The 23,639-nt window shown below is 43.3% G+C and overlaps 4 protein-coding genes across 8 annotated transcripts in view; 2 read left to right on the forward strand and 2 right to left on the reverse strand.

Annotated features, from left to right (window-relative positions):
• rock2a (rho-associated, coiled-coil containing protein kinase 2a) overlaps window positions 1–2,518 on the forward strand; it is a 32,471-nt gene extending 29,953 nt beyond the window's left edge. For both annotated transcript variants that reach the window (XM_076107568.1, XM_076107569.1), the window contains exon 32: window positions 972–2,518. In XM_076107568.1, the coding sequence (XP_075963683.1) occupies window positions 972–975 (4 nt within the window). In that variant the 3' untranslated portion in view covers window positions 976–2,518. The remainder of the gene's footprint in view (window positions 1–971) is intronic.
• An 84-nt stretch (window positions 2,519–2,602) lies between these two features.
• Window positions 2,603–8,281, reverse strand: slc66a3 (solute carrier family 66 member 3). The gene is made up of 7 exons (XM_076107570.1): window positions 8,024–8,281; window positions 6,878–6,960; window positions 5,357–5,426; window positions 5,167–5,224; window positions 4,709–4,829; window positions 3,562–3,603; window positions 2,603–3,044 (listed from the first exon to the last, which is right to left on the reverse strand). Exons 1-7 carry the CDS (start codon window positions 8,167–8,169, stop codon window positions 2,944–2,946), a joined length of 621 nt encoding a protein of 206 aa, XP_075963685.1. The 5' UTR covers window positions 8,170–8,281; the 3' UTR covers window positions 2,603–2,943.
• Window positions 8,282–11,155: 2,874 nt separating this feature from the next.
• On the reverse strand, window positions 11,156–12,217 carry cimip5 (ciliary microtubule inner protein 5). Its single transcript, XM_076108148.1, has 3 exons — window positions 12,000–12,217; window positions 11,794–11,833; window positions 11,156–11,347 (listed from the first exon to the last, which is right to left on the reverse strand). The coding sequence occupies exons 1-3, from the start codon at window positions 12,215–12,217 to the stop codon at window positions 11,156–11,158; spliced, it is 450 nt and encodes a 149-aa protein (XP_075964263.1).
• A 786-nt stretch (window positions 12,218–13,003) lies between these two features.
• LOC142967988 (CAP-Gly domain-containing linker protein 4) overlaps window positions 13,004–23,639 on the forward strand; it is a 39,001-nt gene continuing 28,365 nt past the window's right edge. For 3 of the 4 annotated variants that reach the window (XM_076107673.1, XM_076107674.1, XM_076107676.1), the window contains exons 1-5: window positions 18,844–18,975; window positions 20,008–20,147; window positions 20,655–20,748; window positions 20,965–21,126; window positions 22,918–23,036. In XM_076107673.1, coding sequence (XP_075963788.1) covers window positions 18,858–18,975; window positions 20,008–20,147; window positions 20,655–20,748; window positions 20,965–21,126; window positions 22,918–23,036 — 633 coding nt within the window. In that variant the 5' untranslated portion in view covers window positions 18,844–18,857. Of the gene's footprint in view, window positions 13,125–18,843; window positions 18,976–20,007; window positions 20,148–20,654; window positions 20,749–20,964; window positions 21,127–22,917; window positions 23,037–23,639 lie in introns of those variants that run through there. The other variant, XM_076107677.1, reaches the window with a different exon arrangement.

Here is a 23,639-nt window from a genome sequence, read left to right on the forward strand (position 1 = left end):
TGTTCACCTGATGCCACTGGGTGTTTTAAACCAAATGTCCTCTGGGTTGAAACTTGGTCACTTTTATGGTTTTTCATAATTCATTGAGTGGCCGAACAGGAAAAATGTCAGATTATATCACCGTTGTTTCTCATGTACTCGTGCAAGTGAAATATATCTCATCTGTGTATTTAAGATTCCGTTAATTTATCATTGTTTGCAATAAATAAAGACTTGCACTCTTAGAACATTGTATAATACAATGTTCCCTTTTAATGATAGTCTACAGAAGTAGAACAGAGTGTGTGGTCTAAATCTCTCCTGTTTCTATGACTTGAGAGGAACATGTTTTCTAGGATGATCTTTCTGAGTTACTCTTTTCGCCTCATTCATGTATGAAAACAGGTGGAAATAAAGTGCACATCACATATCTGTACCGTGTGTTTAGAGCACATGGATAAATTAAAACATCTGTAAGAAAACATGACAGGGGCTAGTGGTGCACTTCAGCCTCTGGTGGACGAGATAAGTATTACAACAACAAACACGAGTCACCTGTTTCACAGGATGGGGGGGATGTTTTTTTTTTAAATTTTCATCTGCTCTTCAGTCATGAATACTGAGAGAAATCTTTATTTTATGTATTTTTCTACTCTCAGGGCTTCCTTATGAACCTGATATAGCTGTGATTTCAGTAACCGTCTGCATTATGTAGTTTGTCCACCAGAGAGCACTGACACATTTATTTTTGAACTGTAAAATGTCCTTTAAAAAAAAAAAAAAAAAACAGTATTGCGGTAAATCGTAGGGGGCTAAGAAGCCAGGACCAGATCTGGTAGCGATAGAGGACCTGCTGGTTTTACTCTACTACCATAAGGTCTCACTGACAGGTGTGCACATACAGTAGGAGCTTCACTGACAACACTTTCCTCTGTGCCGAAACTTATGTTTGGTAATACTAATCTTGCAACTGTTCCTCTCTCTCCCTCCAGTTAACCTTTCCCGAGAGTGCGCCGTGTCGTCAAGGTGGTGGTGGGGGGGGGTGCCCGCCTCAAGTCAAAGACTATACAACACTCCGTCTGCAGATCGGCACACTGAACTCCACATCGCTTCTCCACAACCCGCCCTGTCGTGCTTCAGCCTCGTGAGAGTCACAAAGTCTTGTTTCCTTTTTTTGTTGAACTTCTTTCCCAGGCACTCGAAGCGGTAAGGACTATCACAAGTCACCTGGTGATCTTTTCACCGAGCTGGACGGCTCGACTAGCTCGCTGAGCTCCCGCAGAACAGAAGAGAGCTCTTATAACAAGACACACTTTACCTCAACACTGTCTGATTGAAGGACCCCAGCGGAGACAAACCACCTTTCTATGGGGGATTCTTCTGGCCAAATATATATAGATGTATTTTTTTCCATTAATGTGTTTGAATGATTGTGAACAATATGAAGGGTTTAACGAGGGGAACACTACACGCAGAAAATGTGTCGGCTGAACGCAGCTGAGATTGTTGAACTCAAATCTCAGATACCGTATCTGTTACTTTGGCCTTTTTATACGTATTGATTGTAGCTTCTCGCTTCCCACGATTCTGCTTTCGGGCACCGCGTGTCCACACGGGGGTCACGGAAAAACCTGAATGAGGCACTTAAGCACAAACACAAAAAAAAACCACTTCTAGGACAAGTCTGGGGCCGTCAGATAATCCCCACCCCGATGCCTCTCATATGGATTTCGCTCTGAATCACCGGTTTGTCGGCCTCGGCGCCGTGTGAACACAGAAACGGTCACAGAGTGCGCGAGTCCCGCTCCGGGTGGCATTAAATGGAGGTCCTCACAGGCCCGCAATGTTTCAAACCTGCACTGTCGAGTTCCGAGGGGTTAATGTTTACTGAATTCACCGTTACTGCTTCTCTGATCCTTTTTCTTGTTTGAATGTACATCTGGTTCTTCACCAGAGACGACACGCAGGCATTGTATTACTTCTATATATCCAAATATACTTGACCGAAGGCCCCTCCTCATCACCAAACTACTCTGAGTGAACTTGCATGTGTTTGCCTTTTCAGGCCTCACACTTCAGTGCCGTCACCCACACGCCTCCACCTGTTAGGAATGTAGTGTTTGTTTGGAATGAACCAATTAAAGAAGCAGAAACAATGAAGGTATGCAATCACATCCCATGAGTCCAAATACTGAGCAGCACTATTCCGTTGAAAGTTTTTCTAAAAGTGTTTGTCCTGATATTTTTGTATTAAAAAGTAACCAAACTCTGAGTTTGGGCACATTGTTGTGTATGTGGCTTATATAGCAGGTGGGGAGTAACTGTGTGTGCGTGTACCGAGTGCTCTCCTTTAACCAAGAAGCATGTTTTATACATATAAATATACACAGTATATATTTTACATGCCATACAGTGCACACTATATTATTTATACAGCCTTGTCCACTTTGTATTTAAAGGGCTCTACATCCAGAATGCATGTTTGCTACCAAACGGCTCTATTATAATAATAACTTCAACAATAAAGATGTGGATGTGCCTTTTGGTTTTGGATTATTTTTATGCCTTGAAAATCTTGGAAAGTAGAATTCTGTAAAAGCACGAGACTGAAATGACCACGATGTAAGAAGCTAGAATGTTTGATTTATTAAAATAGTTCAGAAAAGGACTCTTACAAAATACAGTATTTCATATCCCGAGTAGGAGCGCTACATTTTGTCACATACAGTATGAAAATGCTCTCACTACACGTCGTCACTGGAGTGTTATTAAGAAATGATATGTGGGTTCAATACTGAGGTAATTATGTTTAAAAACATTTAACGGGTCAGTATTACAAAAGCTGCTTGCATAACCGTTACTCGTCAGTCCTGTGTGTCCGCAGTGAGCCGGTTCTTGCTCTGCTGGGAGTGAGCCCCGGGTTTACGGGACGGGCCCCGGTCTCAGGGCCCCGGCTCTCAAAGCTTAGTCCTCTTTCTTGGAGCTGCTGCTGTGCCTCTGGTAGTAGAGCACGGTGAGCAGCACCCACAGGTTGAGCAAAGTCATGGCGATGAACCGCACCAGAACTGAGACAAGGAGACATGTTTTAATTAGTGACGTCAGAGAGTTCATCCCTCAGGGACACTGAATATGTGAGCCGTGTGACGGTTAAAGAGGGATTTAAATCAAAAAATTATTATAAGTTGGCCTGTGTGGGCTGTTAGCCGTTACCATTAGCAGAGTCTCCAAATGCCTTAATTAACCCTTTCAGCATCCTGGTTCATGTCCCCCTTCCATTTCCTGACGACATAGGAGTAACGATGCTGAGTACTTACGTTGTACAGAAACATTTTGCCGTTGGATGCATGGATTACTGACTAATACGCCACACTGGTAGAGTCTAAATCCTGTCCCTCCCAGGTTCCCTCACAGCACAGCACCAGACCACAACAGAACAATAACTCACTCATGTAAAACTGTGATGATGGTTATTTAGGGAAATAAATCAGTTTGCTTGTGAAACGTTTATGGAGAATGGTAGAACATCCTCCGTCTGGGATACTCCGCCTCCCCCACAGCCACTTGTAATTCCCTTTGACTCACCCTGCATGTCTCCGGTGGTCACCGTGGTGGTGTAGATCCGCGCTGAAACAGAAGAGGAGACAACGACATCCTCGTTGTCAAATGGAGCATTCGATATTCGGGTAATGAAGTGTGGAATTGATAATTTGGATGATTCCGGAGCGGGTTAAACGGCGTTATGCATATTCATGGAGTGAAGCTTTTACAGTGATGGGCCACTCCAGGGAGAAGAGGAAGTCTCCGCAAATTGGTTCTGCTTTTTCTGACTTCATTAGGAATGCTAAACACGAGGGTTGGACAGATAACAGGGTGCTATTTAAAAAGAGGAGATGGGTAGTCATTGTGTCCCAGTCCACTATGAGACTGCATTAACCTGGACTAATTGATTCTAATGAGACATTTTCCAAAGGTACCACTCAATTACGCCATAAAGGCATGACGTCGTTGCCAATACGGGTTTTAGTGAACGGACAGCGAGCACAAGCTTTCCAAAAAACCTGCCATTAATGAAATTCCTCGGCATTTAAATGTTTATGTTAATCTCCTGGTAGCTTTTAGCATATTTGTGTGAAGTTGCAACAGGGGTTTGAATAAAAATCCTGCGCATTTGATTGGACCGGTACAAAGTGGGCGGGCTCAAGAGCATAGCGCGATATGGAGCTATAGAGGCTTAGTTCCTCACACACCTCAGTCAGTAGTCGATGTGAAGTTGTGGATTGATTGTCATTCTATTTGGTTTAAAAAGGAAGAAATTATTGATTTTGATAAAGAAATACGAAAACAATTATTTGTCTTTTTTTAACATAGATGCACAATAAGGGATGTGATTTAAAAGGCTTCCTTCTTTTGTTTCTTCACAACTTTATCTCATTGTTTTTCACAGCCTGCAGCTACTCTTCCAGTTCACTCCCACCGCTCTATTTGCCGCCATTTTTTAGCTGCTGTCAGCACCACGGCTCCCGCCGAGTCGCTAACCTGTCCGCCGACAAACTGCGGGTGAACATAGCGGAGCGTTTGGTAGCTAAAGACCTCATGGGGCCGGTGGGAAAACAAAACAAAATAGAGTGAATTTGGACATTAGATAATAACAAAAAACATTTAAAAAAGAAGTGATCTCTGTTCTGAAGTGTCAGTGATGGTATTTTCACGTCCAGCGTGTGACACTCACCCATACACGTGTAGGTAGCCATAGCCCAGGAGAGGGCGCTGACCTGCCCAGCTTCCTTAGACCTCCACAGGCACTGCAGCTGGACAAATTTACTGGCGGCGCTGATGAAGGTGCACAGGCTCTGAAAGAGAGCAGACGGTCAGACCCGGTCTCTCTATAGTGTTCCTGCCGGTTCAAGTATCAACTCTACGATTCAGGTAAAACATATCCAACACTCTCTGTAGACTGAACACTTTTAGGTAGCAGGATCACCGCCCCCTCTCCACACCCGTCTATATGCAAATACACCTTCAGACACTTTGACGTCGTGGACCGACGAGGTCTGAGAGACCGCCAGGAGCAATGAGGCCTGGACAAGTCTCCGTTCAGACCTCCGCCTCATTGCATCCGACTGCTGACGCCCCATCTCTCTGCTCACTCTGTGACATGCTGGGACTTGTGATTTACGGATTCATTACCATAGCCAAGTCTACGATCCACTTCTCCACAGTGAGGAGCCTCCAGCCCCCGACCAACCTGAGCGCGTCACGTCAAGGCAATATCGCGGAACTGTAAAAAAAAATTAATAAAAAGGTATCGACAAAATTACCAATGGCTCGTTGATTTTCTTCGACTCTCGATGGTGTAAAAAAAGTGATGAAAGGATACAGCAAGGTGTAGAGGAGGCTCTGCCGCAGGCTGCCGTTGTAGTGGAGGAGCAGGAGCAGGAGAATGGCGTCTGGGGGACACAGGGCGGGTTAGAACGCGCACATGGGCAGTGGGCTGCATGTCTCACGGGGCTGGGTTTTCACTTTGACGGGTACCAATAACAGTTCGTTAACTTTCCTAGAAACTAACATCTCAGGATCTAACAAACTCGCTACTGTCTGCTACACACAAGATATCGGAGTCCTCCGTTGTTAAGATGTCGGGAATAGACCTCCTCGGGCGGATATGCTGCCGTGGGTGTCATTCACTCTGGGGACATGCTGTTAAAAATGGCCGATTTTGTGCTCCATGACTTAAAAAAAAATAGAATAGTTTGGGAAAGATGTAGCTTGCACCAAGAAATGTGAACTAACAAATGCGGATGCTTTAAAGGAAGGTTTATTTGTTAGCACACTAAGAAAACGTACAATGCTACGGAGCCCCTAAGGGGAGAACAATATAGACAAACACTTCTGTGTTCTCTCGCAAAGCTTATCATGACGGCTAGTAAAAGCTTGGAAAATAGCCTTATGGGGCAGTGAATTTACTGTTGATCAGACCACCAATGAGACGGGCATTAGCTAGCCAGCGCACCTCGCCATCCCTCCCTCTCGCTTTGCCGGGAGGAGAGCGGACTGCAGCTCCGGAGACCTTCAGTTAGCGTCTGTAGCTACTGGAACTCAGCCAGCGCTCAGCCCAGTGGGTCACAATTATTTAAAAAGGAAAAGCAGCAAATATCCACATTTGTGACGCTGGAACCATGAAATGTTTTTACAAACCATCAAAATAAAAACAAAACGACTCATTTTCTGCCAACACACTATTGACTAATGGACTACTGGTTTCAGCTGAACTCGTATTAACTGTTTGGGACTTTAATTCATGACAAACATTTATTAACTCTTCATATGTTTTGTGTGTAAAAATGGAAATTTGTAGAGTAACTAAGCTGTCATATAAATATAGTAAAGTAAAAAGCAGACAGTGGCACGAAAAGAACCTTGAGTGTGTATTTGAGTAAAGTACTGGAGTTAATGTCCTTAGTTAGTATTTTCATCTGAGCCCTTATGCCCCCCCCCACACACACACACCAGCGGCCTTTGTGGTGCTCAAGTACAGTAGGAGGCGTGGCCTGTTATTGTGGTTGCCGCTGGTTACAAGTGGAGATCAATAAAGGTCATCGATGACATAATGCCCCTCTCAATGAGACCCATGTCAAGTCATTTGTTTCTTCATCACATTACATTCTCACATGACTCACTATTGATTTTCTGTCAAACCCCTTTATGGAATATTAGAACTTGGACAGACGCGTGACACTTTGATTGTGTTTCCTTTCCTTTGTGGAAAGGAAACACACACAACAGAATAAAAACTGAATAAAGAAAGATGTAAACAAGAGAATATCTGAAAAAAAAAATCACAATCGCACAAAACACATGACGCCTTGTTGAAGGACGTCATGTGACTCCAGCTGCTCACCTTGAGCAATGAGGATGGGATATTCCAAATATGTTGGAGGTGGGTAGTCATAGTACATCTGGTACGTTACAAAAACGATGAACCTGTGAAGCAGACGATGGCGTCAGGTTATCACATGGCGCTATAATGTTTAGTGATGAAGAGGAAAAACATTCAAGCAATGTTCAAAAGCAAAACGAGACATATATATATATATATATATAAACATGTACAAACATTGGCTATTCCACTGGAGCGTGCAGAGGGACAGCAGACAGAGGAGACCAGTGCAGCTACTGCCAGGCACCGGCCCCTGAGAGCCGGGGACATTACACACCCACACCGGACATGATCCAAGTGGAACCTTTATAAAAACCTACCAACATGTTGAAATAGTATGGGGAATTCTGGCTGTAAATCTGAAAGGCGGATTTGTTCCCAGCTCTTTGTCTGTGCTTTCTGTTGCAGACACAAGAAGATTAAACCTCACTGCTTCACACACATGTTGGGACAAACAGACCCAACCGAGGCCACATGTCCTCGATAATTCCACTAAAATGCTCAGCTCTGTAAACAGCACACACTAGTTAAGTGTTAAGCCTCCACAGTGGGATTATGTGTTATTATAAAACAGCTTTTCAACTGTGCACCTCAAAACTCCTGGAGATTATCTCTAATGTGCATGTCCTATATTACACCACATCTACAACAGAAACTGGCTTTATATACTCTTACTAGCACCAAGAAGAATCCTCGGTGCATTTCATTCATTTCTTTCGCCAAAGGCAAACAGTGGGGCAGTGAGGGTGGTAGGCTACAGAAATAATATAGCTTTCATAACGTTTTATTTGTTTGGCGAATATAACATATGCCGAATTTATCAATATATATCAGGGATTCAGTAGCGGTTTTATATCACGTCCTAGGATGTGTTTGCGTTTACCTTCAACCGAGGACATAATAATGACAAACATTTGAAATGGAGTTTGGTGGCGGGGTTCTTCCCACAAGAGTAGCACCACGTGAGGAACAGGAAGACATCACAGCCACACCAGCATTGAATACTGGCTAGCAATGCACTGCATTACCTTATTAAATAGGTCGCAATGAACTTCCCTTTTAACATCAATGTAGCAACAGCGTTGAGCGAAAAACTCGCACACGTACCCGACCAACTCCAGGAGAAGACTGTTGAGGCTGACTCCAGCAGATGATTTCGACCGCATCAGTGCAAAAATCTGGGGGAACTTCAGCACCATGCACACGGCCAGCGTGCTGAAATTGGCAGCGTGCAACAACGTATCGGACGACATTTTACAGACACGGAAATAACTAGATATGAGCTTTAGATTGTCAGATCTCAGAGGATTTAGCTAAAAGTAACGGCCAGATGCTGCTGCTGCTGCTGCTGCGCTGTCACCACCGTCAAGGTGGATTCATTTAGAGGACTCTTCCGTTTGGTACTTTCCAAGTAAAAGAGAGCAGAGCTTTTTCTTTTTTTTTAATCCTGCCAAAATATTTCATGCAGTAAAAATGTAAAAGCAAAATATGGAGATTTGAATGTATGGTAAGTCTCAAAAGCGACACTTCTTCCAAATTGTTCTTGAAGCAAGCTAGCCTTAGCCAGACTACTTATTTTGAAGGGGAAGTTGTTTGATTCCCTTTATTATTCTGTGAATGTTTCGTGTCAGCCGGTGCTGTTCTTCACCTCACTTCCGCATACATCCACTGAACGCTGATTGGCTCAGCCGAGCACACACGTTAGACCAGGGGTCACCAACCTTTTTGAAACTGAGAGCTACTTCAAGGGTACTGAGCAGTACGAAGGGCTACTTGTTTGATACAAACTTCATGAATAACAAAGTTGCACAGATCACCTTTTAACAATAATAATATATGTGAAGAGTCTGATCACATGTCAATGTTAATTATTAACAATGATTGTGTATTTTGTTCAAAATCGCACCTGTTATATTTTTGTAAAAATGATAAATTCTAAAAAAAATTAGGAAATCATTAACTGTCATATCTTCAAATCATGACTCGTTTGTACTAACCACTACCGTCGTAACATTTTTGAACAAATCATGAACTCTGTCCCTGCTGTTTGCAGATGATGTGGTCCTGTTAGCCTCCTCGGATCGTGACCTCCAGCATTCACTGGGGCGGTTTGCAGCCGAGTGTGAAGCGGCGGGATGAGAGTTAGCACCTCCAAATCTGAGGCCATGGTGCTCTGCCGGAAACCGGTGGATTGCTCCCTCCAGGTGGGGATGGAGTGCCTACCTCAAGCGAAGGAGTTCAAGTATCTCGGGGTCTTGTTCACGAGTGAGGGTAAGATGGAGTGGGAGATCGACAGACGGATCGGTGCGGCTGCAGCAGTAAAGCAGGCGCTGCACCGGACCGTCTTGGTGAAGAGGGAGCTGAGCCGGAAGGCAAAGCTCTCAATTTACCACTCGGTCTACGTTCCTACCCTCACTTATGGTCACGAACTCTGGGTCGTGACCGAAAGGACAAGGTCGCGGCTACAAGCGGCCGAAATGAGCTTCCTCCGTAGGGTGGCCGGGCTCAGCCTTAGAGATAGGGTAAGGAGCTCGGCCATCAGGAGGGAGCTTGGAGTCGAGCCGCTACTCCTTCGCGTCGAAAGGAGTCAGCTGAGGTGGTTCGGGCATCTAATTAGGATGCCTCCTGGACGCCTCCCACTGGAGGTTTTCCAGGCACGTCCAACTGGGAAGAGACCCCGGGGAAGACCCACAACACGCTGGAGGGATTACATCTCCCAGCTGGCCTGGGAACGCCTCGGGATCCCCCAGAATGAGCTGGAACATGTTGCCGGTGAGAGGGAAGTCTGGGTCAGCCTGCTTGGCCTGTTGCCACCACGACCCGACCCCGGATAAGCGGAGGAAAATGGATGGATGGATGAACTCTGTCCCATGTTTATACAAATTATCTGTTATGTAGAATTAAAAAAAATCAACTCTTTCACATTTTTTAATTAATCCTATTACATTAGTACTAATCACCACATTTTGGGAAGTCTGGGTCAACTTTGCATTGCGCAATGAAGCCTGCATGCAGGCCTGTAGTCTTTAGTCACCAGCTTTTTTTTGGGTACCTTTTTCTCCACGAAGAAACTAGTAAAAAGTCTTGTCTATAGCCGAGGGGGGGATCCAACCCTCCGAGGCACGCAAGCGTCTTTGGTCGCCTGCGTTCAAACCTCTAGTCTGGGCCTTTTCGATCGTACTGCGTTGCCTCGCCTCAACCCCCGCCACCTACGAGTTGTTGCCCCGCGGCCTGTTCCGAGGACTGACGGACCTGACGACGGTGTGCGATCGCGGCGGGGGCGGCGCGTCCGGTGCCAACTGGAAGCGCCCGCCATTCGGAACCTGAAAACCTAGTGCGGTGCGGCGGCCTCTTCCTTTTAAAATCTACATGAATGCAAGCGTTTTTGATTCAAAAAGAACAGAAACTACAATTTTTAGACGGAGCTCCATGGGGACCTAGTGCTATTTTTAGAACATGCCTTGCGGGCGACTCACATGGTCCCTGCGGGCGACCAGGTGCCCGCGGGCACCGTGTTGGCTACCTCTGCATTAGACCAAGGTATTTGAAGTCCTCTTTTTCAGAACATGAGATGTTTCTCTCTCTTCCGGTCTTCTCGTTCAAACGAGTCTGCCTTTCGACATGTTGGAAACTAGGCGACACTATGAGGTCACATGATGGAAAGCATCTAAGTACTATTACTACTCAAATGCTACATGCACGCTCTGGTATAACCTGCTGTGCTCACACAGGGCACACAGGGTGTCATCTAGAATTTAAACTCAGTCAAGTACACCCAGACTATAAAATGCGAAAGCTTTATTTGAATGAGACATTGACTTCGATCCAGATCATATACGCGTTTCCAATTTGTTTGGGGACCAACATTTTTTCTTCAAATTTAGACAAAAGGGGCAGTTTAGAACATAGCATCATAAATAATGGCATTGTTTTAAAGCAGATGTAGCCTACAACAACCTGAGATATGCTGCCACTCACGTTAACGTGCAGGTAAGCTACATCATAGTGAAAATCACACAATTTATGAATATAATTCTGTGGAACTGTAGCTTAGAGCTCCTGGTAAACATGTAACAGCTTTTAAAAAATTGAATAAAAAACATAAAAAAACATAAAACCAATTTAACACCAAAAATAGAATATATTCTAACAGCATCAGCAAGCATGAACTATGGCGAGTGTCCCCCCCCATGCCAACCCCATCTAAGCTCCAAGTGACAGCTCTTCGGGTGAACAGGTCTAGCCGGGCAGCATCTCTGGGTCCTGCAAGCGCTTGTGGTGGCTCCAGAGCGACAGCCTGTCCAGCCTCACCAGCTCGCTCCCCAGCGGAGAGGACAGTCTGCTGCCGACCAGCTGGTTGCTGGTGTTGGGGACGCGGTTGGAGAAGAGCGACACGTAGCTGGGCAAAGGCTCCTCCGTCTTCAGCTGGCCCTACACACACACACACACACACACACACACACACACACACACACACACGCACACACACGCACACACACACACACACACACACACACATGCACACGCACACGCACGCATACAGACACCACACACGCATACACACACACAAACACGCACGCGCGCACACACACGCATACGCACATACACACGCGCGCACACACACGCACACAGATTTGGTGGACCATTATAAAGAATTAACGGGAAGTGCAGTGCTGTGTGCTGTGTAGTGTAATAACAAGTGGTCGATATTTCCCATGTTTCATGCACATTTAAGAGCTATAAGGCTGTTGGTTAAATAAGAAAGATATTAGAGCATGTTGATTGAACAGGTTTAGAGCGAAAAAAAAGGATTTAGATGAGTTCTTAGGAATCTCAACAATATTAGTGAAATTCAAACACACACATTCGGTCCTTACCATCTGATCATAGTTCCTGAGAAAGTTCCACTTCTTCTCCCTGTGGGCCACAATATATTGGTCGGTATAGCCTCAGTGATCAATACTGCCACAACTTCAATGGACTCCAACATTTTAGTTTGTAATCAACATAATAGTAATAAAGTCTTGTCATCCGCCATCATCATTAGTTACCAAGACAGTGATTATCTGGCCGTCACACTCACCACTCCCGCACTCCTCTCCTCTCGCCCCACACCGCCTCTCTCCACACTCGGTCCTGTTTAACGGGATCGCGCCTGTCTGGATTCGGCTCCGCGGACGCCGCGCCGGCGTGGCGCGTCCTGTCCGCCGGCTGCTGGGTCGTTATCGGCCTGGTCCCGTAGGCTCGTTCCGGTAGCCGGTAGCCCGCGGAGGACACGCGTCTGACATTGTTTAAGTCCATTCCGGTGGTATACAATCCTGGTTTAATGCGCAAGTTAGCTGAGAGTGTGTTGAGGAAATCACTGCACAGTACTGTGCCCGTTTTCTTTACGTTTCCATGGAAACGGTGTTCCGGCGGGGAAAAAACAGCTGAGGGCCAATAACAATACTTTCAGAATAAAATGCAAATAGGCCACAATTAATATAGGTGTACATCACCAACCAGCAAGTGAGGATGTCGCTCTTACCAAGCACCACGCATTTTGACAATGTTAAGATGTTTACACTTCAGATTATGTAGCTGCACCACACATCTAAACAGAGGTGTATAGGCTAATGTCACATGCATTGATTATGAATTATGGTATTATTTATTTAGTTGTTGGTAGCATATTATGCTTGCTGACAATTATTTCTGTTGTAAATGTCCAGGAGGTTAGGCCTACATAATATTTAAGATCCTGTTTTTGTTTTTACCAGAAACACTCAACAAAATTCAACAGCTTTTTTGCGCACTTCTGCAGAGGTTAAGTGATGTTTTTTTTTACCTAAAAGTATCCCCATGTACAATCATTGCTATATACTTAAACATGGCACTGCATTTGCTTGATCATATTCAGGGGAACAGTGTATGTGTGTGAAAGGAATAATACAAAAATACATTTAATCTGAAACTGTTTACCATGCAGTTCAAACGCTCACCCTTGTTTTTATTTACTGAAGTTTATAATGGGTCTGTCTTGGAGTTTTATCACATTTATTTTGAAGACCGGAAAAGTGTGAAACGCCTTTATTCTGAAATCGAAATGCTGAAACAGGATGTGTGTTCTTTAGCTACGTAGAACACATTAATTGACGGAAGTGAGAACCGCTACTCACTAACCAGTCAATTTCCCCATGAGCGAATTGAAACCAGCGGCCAGGTGAAGGTAATGCAAACGTTATTTTTTGTGTACTGTTAGCTCTACGTGACGTTTATTTCTATGTGCAGTCGTAAAGTGCATTTCAAGCGGGTAGAATGCTTGGTCCAGTGTTTGTGCTCGATAACATTAAGGTTACCTCTGATGAGCTAACGTGAGTGGACATTAGAGAGGCACTTGGCAACTTTTTCCTCAATGCATGGGATTTGTGGTTATAGTTGTGGTTGCTAACTGCTTAAATGTACCACGCATGCACTAAAAAATACGATATAGTCTATGTTAAAAGCCGGCTTTTAACATATGCTAGCCGGCTAGCCAGTTAAACGTCACTGTCAGCTATCTTATGCTAGTATGAATAACAAACGTGTTAAGAGCCGAAGTTGACTGGAAATCAATTATATAAGGACATTTAATAAGCTGATGTAGCTTCAGTTGCAACAGTGTCAGCGTCAACAACCCATAAGACGAGGGAGTGGTCGATTTATGACCTCTTCGGCTGTAACAATTAACGTTAGCTAGCTAAAATCTAGGTTAATACAGGAAATGGTCATATTAAAGGTTGTAATAAGCAATATAAATAACCTATCAAACTACTGCTGGACAATGTTTGCGTAGCTATCTGTAAATAACTTGTAAGAGTTGTGTAGCAGTAAACTAGTGGGGTGCACACAGGTGTTTTCAATTGCCGGATGTCACCAAGTGCATATAAATAATAGTGTCTAATTAGGGAGAGTGACAACACGTGTGTTAGTAGTGTACCGTTTGTGTGTCGGGGCTCTGCGGTTGTGATATTTATTAGACCCTTTTCAGTCAGACGTTGGCTCGTAATAACAGGTAAAAGCACAGGTGTGAGTGATGACACTAACGCTGACTGCATTGCATTTAGTAGAGCCAGCTCCTGGTACTGTGCATGCTGGCCCAATGTGATGGTTCAGGCGGACACTTAATGGAACTGAGTCACCTTCGACACAATTTGTTTCACCTGTGCAATATAGGTCGTACTCCACAGCACTACCTCCATTTTAATCAAGAAGCTATAGATTTTACTTTTTAATTTGGTGTTCTGTCCAGATAATAAGCAGTGATTCTGAGGGAATGTTTTGTACTGCTGCAATCCTACAACAAACTTTGTTGTGATGAATGCTGTGCGAACGCGGCATTTAAATGATTCACATTGAGACAAAATGGGCAGAGATGGGCAAAGATGCATCAAAATGTATTTTGATACAAAATACAAAATACCCCTCAAATAAATGCATCAAAATGTATTTTGATACAAAATACCCCTCAAATAAATGTATCAAAATAAAATACAAAATACTGGTGCCAGAAAATGTAACAAAATACAATACATGTATTTTGTATTTAAAATATAGGAAATACTTTTTTCTGGATTTTCCGTTTTCTCACAATTTGGTATAGCGGAGCATTCAGGTTTGGGCTATATAATATAATATAATTATATATAATGTACACAAAGCTCTGGTGAACCCCACAAAAAGGAAGGACAGTCACAGAATGTCAGTGTAACTAAGCACATCTGTGCTTGTTGATGGTCCTTCTTGAACATCATCTTGCTGAGACATGTTGTCCACCTGGCCAACTGTAAAATGTATGAAATAATAAAACTAAGAATACTTTCATAATATGCCTTTTAAATAAAATAAATTGGATATTTAATGTTTTTTTGTTTTTTTTTAACAAATGGACATCTACTGTCATAGCCTGGCTAACTGTGAACTATATTATCTGCCAGTAATTGATATGGCATTATGACATTCACATTGAGAAGATACAGCATAACTCAGTGGTGGGTCGTCAGTGCCAGCAAGGCCGTCTCTGCTGGCCTAAACAGAATCACAAAGTTATGTCTATTTTATAATTTAATGTTTCATAAATACACTACATGTAAAATTTATAAAAATATTTTTCCCATTATCTTGTTTTCTCATTGCACAGCTACTGTCTTCCTCAGTTGCTCTGCTTCCAGTGCCGCTTGTTTTAAGTAGAGCTTTCATCCAATCAGATTTCACCTCTGTGTCTCTAGGTAAGAACAGAGGCCCGAGGCCTGCAGACTCACAAGTGCATCCCTTTGCACTTTAAGTGAATGGGGACGATATTGTTGATTGTCATAGTCTTCAACCAATCAGATCTTTAGTTTGACATGTTGGGCGTATTCTTTGACGTGTCAGCGCCTGCTAGCCGGCCTATAGCTACGTCAGCATTACTTGCAGCTCAGTTTCCATGTACAGCTCTGCCGCGAGGTGCAGAGTGTGCTGTGATTGGTCAGTGGGCGAGCACGTGACTATCGTGAAACAAACTTAACAGCAGAGGCTTAGTCGGGTAGTGAATCACATCACGTGATTCAGCTCAGCCAATCAAATATAGGCATTCTGACAAGTTTCCTGACCGGAGTGAGATGTACCACACAACATGACACAGGGGACTGAGACGAGGAAAGACACTGCAGAGCAGTAGGTTCTATGTTCGAGTTGTGAAAGTAAAATCCTAAAACAATTTCGGTGGGTCGCGGCTTGTCATTGAGGAATGACGGTGGGTCCCACAGCCAGACCATCTGAGAACCACTGTCCTACATGAGTGCAGAAAACATAATTTCCTCAATTTAAACTTCTGCATTTTCCAAGTGCTCTAGTATTATTCAAACGTATTGTAAGCCTCGTACCGAACGGGTTAATACGAAGACGTGTATATAGTTACATTCTTAAAAACGAATAGCGGTGGCGCCATCATGCGGTTATAAGGTGGTATTTCAGCTGCAGGACAGCAGTGAAGGCCCAGGCATACAATGCATGGCCCGCCACTGGCATAACTTGTAATACAGTGCAAGATTAGATGGTCAGACGTCTCTTGATAAGGTTATCATGAACATACAAGCTCCCAATCTCCCACTTCCTGTAGCTAGCTACTCGACTAATAAGTTAACTTGCTAAACACTGGCTATGCACTAGCCTAGACAGCATGCTAGCGTCATTAGCATGTTAGCATCGAGCTTGATATTATAACCATCACCATGTATATACAATAGGCTATGTAGCCAGACCCAGACATAAATTATACATCAAGCTAGTTGACATCTGTCACTTAACTTGACAGACAATCCGTTGAACTTGAAGATCTGAAGACTGAACTCGTGAAATGTTTTTTGATTCGTGGAGAAAGTATTTTGAGTATTTTAAATACAAAATTACTCCACTCTAAAGTATTTTGTTACAAATTACGTTCGATTTTTATCGGCCCTATCAAATACAAATGACAAAATACTCAAAAGTAATTGAAATACGTATTTCAAATACAAGTAATAGAAATACTGCCCATCTCTGAAAATGGGGTAGTTTGCATGTGCGGCACAAGTAGTCACAAGTACAAAGCAATGGGTGCCCTCATGAACTGAGTTATTGGTGTGAAATATGTCGCAGTATTGTCTCTTCGTTAGCTGTGAGGGTGGGAGCGGGGTGACATCATGGGCCAGACAAACAAGGCGAGGCTTAATAAAGAAGTAGGCCATTGTCCCAACAGTCCCACTGCAAAGTCCTAATCTCCAGACAGACAGTCAGTGACCTCAGAGAGGCATCAGGAATATCTCGCCTCACTCTTCAGCAGCTTGAAAGTTGGTGCTGGACCGCTGACTAAAATGACAACTCATCTTCTGTGTTTCACATGGATCAGCTCAGGTATTAGAAGTAATGACATCTATGTCACGTTTGTTTTTTGGACTGATATTGGTGTGGGATTTATGACATTTCAAGTGAATATCCTCTTTAAATAGATGCAATTAGTGACCACTTACTAGGTAGTTTACAAATCTTACATGAACTCTCATCATACCGGACTCAAAAAAATAACTTCCAGCAATAAGACCTTTACCCGAGGAGGGAGTCCATGGAATAGTCAGATATGAAGTCTTCACAGGGGACATTTTGACACGTCACAGTGGGAACAGCATAGGTGTAATACAACAAAAGTCATGAGCGGCTGAGTTCCATTTAGCTGCTTCGGTTTCAGAGCCTTTATTTCTGTACATGTTGGCTCACTGTCACACTGCCGTGGCTCTGTGGCTTACTTGAATGGAACGGGGCCATCTTTAATGTTAACAGTAAGACCATTGCTCTTCTTACTTGGATAAGTCAAAATGTGTGCTGTGAAAAAGTACCAGAAACCCCAACTCTGCTTCTAGTCTTTTGCCAATGGGTGCTTTAGTAGGGTGGACGTTTGCTGTCAAGAGGAATGGGACACTGGCCTGTACGGTGAAAGACACAACCACTGCCCTTTTACTCTGTGTTTGTCTGCACTTTCGCCCTGCAGACACATTCTCTGAATTGTGGGTCTTATGGTTGACTAGCTGGAGGCGGTGTCAGTAGAGGTCGGCAGTGCACACCACTGGAAAGTGAGAGTGACATTCCATCCGGGGAGAGTCCGAAGTGACAGCTGGCTGTAAATAACCACTAGACCAGGGAGTGAGGGGATCGACAGGGTATAATGAGGGGGGGGGGATTGTGCTTTGGAGATATTTTGAGAAGCAGCTTGGTTAGATGTTCTGCTGGACCCAGTCTGTGTGTCTTGATTTTAGCTTAGCTGGACTGTGAAGCTCTCATGAGGATCAACGAGAAAGAGGATAAAGGAGACGATGACAGTGAGTGTTGGTTGGTCTGGTAGATTTTAGACTCAGTTGCCGTGTGTGTGTGTGTGTGTGTGTGTGTGTGTGTACACTTGTCGTTGAACCTCTTACGTTTTCTATCCTTTTCCCCAGCGTCCTGTGTTCCTTTTATATTGTCAAGATTAGGCCAGTAGTTAAGCATATGGTCCCCATAAACACATTTGTTTTGAAGTCTTTAGGAAAACTAAAATCAACACTCAAACTTTTCTTTTTGGCAGTAGAAATTATCTTTGACTCAAATGCAGACTTTCTTTGTTTCCAATCCTTAGGCCTAAATATCAGGTGATCTTGTCGGTTTGACAGTTTAGATGTATTAATTCACATTTTACCTCAATGTCATTCACCCTTTTCTATAAAAATGAGCACACATCATATTCTGGTAATAATGGTCTTCTGCTGTGTGTAATAGTTGCACCTTTTAGTGTTGCACTTGGATTCTGCAGTATACGTAATAGGGAAGTGCTGATCTGACTTTTCTAGTCCCGATACTGATACCTGGGCTTTGGGTGTCTGCATATACCGAGTACGGATCAGATACCTGTGTTTAATTAATAAGCTGTATTCTTCACTCTATCGAAGAGACTGGGATCATTCTTTAATGTGTAAGGCATCATTGATTTCCTAGCTTTGTAGAACTAAACGTAACAAATGAATGCATAGATATACATTTATTTCATTGTTATTTATTATTGAGATAATGAATCAAGCAACTTGGTAAAGAAACAAAATGAACAGGAATTACATTTCAAATGTAGACCCTTTTTAAATGCAGCAGCAAATTGATTAAAACGTAAACAGAGCAATGTTTTGAATAGATCGGCCCCATTGTCACCGATATCAGATATCAGAGGAGGATAAGAGGACAATAATAAAGCTATTAGTACTATGATATATTACTGCCTTTATATTTTAGTCGACTTGAGAAGCTCACTGTTTTAGTGGGATACTGTCAGATTTACTGAAACCTCCTATGAAGTCACGATTCCTAAAGTCAGTGGAATCAGACCTACACGTGGTCTCAGAATAGGTCGTCTAATATCACTCTTGCCACAGGCCCTGAGGGGGAGATGACAAAGGAGGATGTTTCGGAGCCCGTTGAGGGAGACACCGTGCTGGGCTGGGCCTCTTCCCTTCAGCGGTCCGTCATCCACCAGGTGGCCTCTGCACCGATGCCCAGTGACTGTGGTGAGGATCCACACACACACATGTGCACTTTCAGTGCATACATACAGAGGAGCCGTGTGACATTTCAGGTTGATTAACGGCCTCACTGCAGTACCGAACACACTGTGAACAGGGGGGACATAAACAGCTCGATGACTGGAATCTGTTTCAGATCATGCAGTTGAAATAATGATCAGCTGATGACATTAAAACCATTGTTGGTCATTTGATCAGTGCACCACCAGGTGAGACTAATCAAGATTGAAGCCGTAATAATAATAATCAATGATGATGATTATCCTGACGGGATGAGATATCAAAGTCCTGAAACTGCCCTCAATAACTATGCTGGACGATGATTCTAGTTTTAGGGTGACATTTATCTATTTCTTGCTCTAATATATCATTGCATCATTCTTTAATAATAATTAAACACAAACATATTTTCATATAGATTAATTAGTTGGTTCCAGTTTTACTTTTTCTCATCTTATGCAGTCCAGTGTGTTTATACAACTTAAAACATATTTATATATTCCTAAACAGGTAATAGTTGATAATGGAGTTGAGTGCAGACAAAATGATCAGTTTTTATATAGCATAGGTGAAGTCATGTCGTCCTTCGTCAACATGAATGGCTTCTAAATTGACCCCCCTTCTATGTAATGCAGTCAGTAAAGCAAATGCAGAAGGTGTGACGCTGGTTAAATAATAAACAGTGTTCACTGTGGAAGGCCAAGGCTATTTGTTTTCATCCTCAGAGGCTGAGCTCTCTAATTCTTCTTTTGGTTCCCAGCATGCCATCCGCCGTCACATCTGATTTCATCTGCAGGCACAGCAAAGGGCATTTCCCAAGATTACTCATTTAATTGAATCGATTGAACAGTGTGTTGCAGAAAGTTAATGTATGTCCACGCTGCAGTGTTTCACACATGCTCTTTTCACACGCATATACAGGTGAAAGAGGAACATTAAGCGCTCGGGTTTCCAGTTCCATGGTGACTCACATTACAGTAAAACTATCTGTCGTTTCTGTCATCTCGCTACCTCCAGAGTTCTCCTTCTTTGACCCCAGCGAGCCTCAGTGCAAGGAGGTTCTTCTGGATCCCAGCACCACCATACCAGAGCTGTTTGCTGTCCTCAGGCAGTGGGTGCCCCAGGTTCAGAAGAACATCGACCTCATCGGCAATGAGGTGACGCCATCCGGCTTTTTCCACCGTCTGTGTGCTTCAATACAAACTCTTCTCTGTCTGTAAAAGGTCGCAATTCACAACTCCACTCATTCAATTTTTATCAAGTCAATACAAAACTATGCTAAGTACAAAATATAACTGAAAATACTTCAGAATGAAATGAGCCTCTGCAAACCCACCCCCAAACCACCACCACCATGCAGAGTTGCACAAAATAGCTGCAATGCAGTAAATTGTGCAGGGAAGCACTTGTCTCAAGGGTAAAAGCAGGAGATTATTTTCCCTCCCTCTCTCACTTAATAACGACTACCCTTGAGAAATAAAATGCCTCGTTTCCATGTCAGTTTGCCCAACAATTCTCATCCAAATTTAAAGACGAGGCCCAGCTCACTTGTCATTCATCAGATCAGTGCTCCAGAGTTTCACTTTGTAGCCTATTAAGTCATAATTCTGCACAGTGACACCAGCGGTCCTTAGTGACACACTGTACATGTCGTCTTCGCACAGATCCTGAAGAGAGGCTGCGGTGTGAACGACCGAGACGGTCTGACAGACATGAGCCTCCTGCACTACTGCTGCAAGGCCGGGGCCCCGGGCATTGGTTAGTATATCGACAGGGCTGTTGAATAAACACAGCTGAGACATCTACTCTGTCTTTTGTCACTTTAACTTTCTACTCTGACCACTGAACATGATCCTGTAAGACTCGATAAGCACCGCTATCCATTGGTGCTTCTCCTTAAACACAGTCTCTAGAGCTGACGCACTGTCTGTTACTTCACCCCACACGTACATGTATCCCTGCTTTGTTCCTCAGGTGACGCAGAGACGTCTGCCGGCTTTGCCCGCCAGCTCCTCGCCCTGGGCGCAGATCCCAACCTCCGCTCGCGCTGGACCAACATGAGGGCCCTGCACTACGCTGCGTACTTCGACGTGCCCCAGCTTATCCGGGTCGTGTTGCAGGCCTCGCAGCCTGGAGGTGAGACTTTCCCTGCAGTCAGTACAGGCAAACATTTCTACTTTCATAACCAGCTGCAGTGGCGATTAAGGCCTCGGCCATTTATCTTTTTCCTGCGGTAAACATACTGAGTTGCCAGCTTCGTAGGCGTACCCACTGCAGCTACACTCAATCTAATCCAATACGACACCCCCGCAATGCAGCCTTATAATATAATTCAAGAACCTTTTGGCATATATTTTTTGTGGTAGGTGTCAGTCAAAGAGGCTGTACTGTACTGTAGTTTGTGTGCTGTTGTATTTTGGTGCTGGGGTTTTTCTAAATTTGATGATGCAGTGTGGATAGACTTGGACAGCCGTTCACAGCAGATTGACCACATTTCTTTTAATTATCACTCATTTCACATGGAGTCCAATTTATAGAAATCACCATTCAGCAGATAAAGCTGTGTTGATGTTGCTGTAGTTAAGATGGAACAAAGAATAATGGGAAAAGCATTGTGCACCACAATCTGTGGGCGTGGGGAGGAAGGTCCCTGACCGACAGCTTGCTTCAGTAAACAAATGTTGCACAGATAGGAGAGTGTGGATGCTTTTCCTGTAATTACAGATTAATATGGACAAATTACTGCACAGCAAACTGTGTTTAGGTGTGTTTGTTGAAGCCTAATGTTTAAAAGTTTGTTTTCTGATTATTATATTTTGGATACTGTGATGCACTAAATTGATGCTCAATCCATTGTGTTTATCATTTTCACAGTTTACATAAAAGGAAACATGCTATCTCAAGTCCAGGCTTGGTGAGTCTTCAGGGCCCAAATGCACTAAAGTGCCTTACGCGTGTTTCAAAGTACACCTATTGTTTTAAATGGCCATAAATGCACCCAGGGGAGACCCAGCAACCAAAGCACTTTCTTTGTGCACCGGCAGCAGAGAGAGCTAACAGGGATAAAAGCAAAGGATTTTTCCCCAGAGGACGATTTTTTTATTCAAGAAGTCAACTAATAGTTATGATAAATAAATACCACGACTGTCGCTTCTTTCACTGGTTATTTGCCAAATGTTGCCGGCAGTAGGTCACATCAGCTGCTACCACTGAACGTAAATGGCGTATGTAACTGGATGGCCGGTTCGTGTGCTCTCTGTAGTGAGTAGAGAGACGAAGCCTAAAGAACAGCCTCTACTGAACCTACTGACCTGGTCCTGTATTATAGCCTGTACCCGGAGTGGTCCCAGCATCCCCCAAGAGACCAGGAGATGGAAGGCCCTGTTCACTACAGTTTTATTTTGTATTACGAATACAATAAGTGCAACGTATTATTTTGTTGCACTTATTGTATTCGTACTAGTTTGTTTCTGCACTGTACTGTTGCTCTGGTTTATGCTCTTAGATGCTTGTTAAAAAAAGGAGATGCACTTTTGACTTCTGGTGACTAGTAGTTCTCTTGAATACCTGTTGAATACACTTATTGTAAGTTGCTTTGGATAAAATGTAAAGTAATGGAACACTTTTGGCCTGATAACAGCTGCCAGATGCTGTAGCAATGACTCACCAATGGACCTGGGGCTGCAGGATGCAGCTGTACCTTTTGAGTTATCTGGATAAATCCTTGTGTAAGTCCCTTCTCAGTAATCTGTCCAAAGTGTGATGGGGTTGATGTTAATGTAGCAATACTTACAGACTCTACAGGGGCAGGTTGTGAGGCAGGATCCAAAGCTTTCTGACGATTGAGTGTAAATGATGGTTGAAAATGGATCATGTCTGTGTCTAATCTCCTGATTACCTTCTGGTTTTTTTTGTTTTTTTTTGTAGAGGTAGATGCCACCTGCAGTGACTTTGACTTCGGCACCGCCTTGCACATCGCTGGGTCCAACCTGTGCATATCAGCTGTCAGATGTCTCTTACAGCTGGGAGCCAACCCTGCTTTCAGAGTAAGTCACATTCTAGTTCTGTATTTGCTGCATGGATGCATTGTAAGTCACATTGTTTTCTCACATATGCTTTGAATTCTTTCACCAGAACAATTACATTTAATCCTTTACTCTTATTTACTTGAAGACTTTTCTACAGTTACTAAGTTCCATGAGATACTAATCAACCCTAATTTCTGTTCTTAACCTTGATGAGAACATTGTGAGCCTGCAGTGCTGCTGCAGTAAAAGGTTTTGCTATCTTTACTGCAGATGAGTGTGCTTTGATGGATACAGTATAGTAAAAAAATGTTAGTCAAATTCAGAGAGAGTATATGACACACAGTCACTCTTAATGACTATATTCTTTTGTAATCTTTCTCAAATATGGAAATAGTTTGCATTTAGAGTGCTGGTAAAGAACATACAGGTTGCTTTGACACAGTCCTCCAATATTTATGAAGTTGTTCATATTTGTCTGTGCCCTATCTATAAAGGGTAACAAAGTACAGTGCTAATATATCGGACTGCTGATGAGTATTTGTATTTTTTATTATTAAATGAACTAATGGTTCAGTGACAGTTTACTGTACACTAAACTAGGCCTATTAATAAATATATAAA

Source organism: Anarhichas minor, unplaced genomic scaffold (genome assembly GCF_050575085.1).
Source record: "Anarhichas minor isolate MPS153535 unplaced genomic scaffold, ASM5057508v1 ptg000040l, whole genome shotgun sequence".
NCBI lineage: Eukaryota > Metazoa > Chordata > Actinopteri > Perciformes > Anarhichadidae > Anarhichas > Anarhichas minor.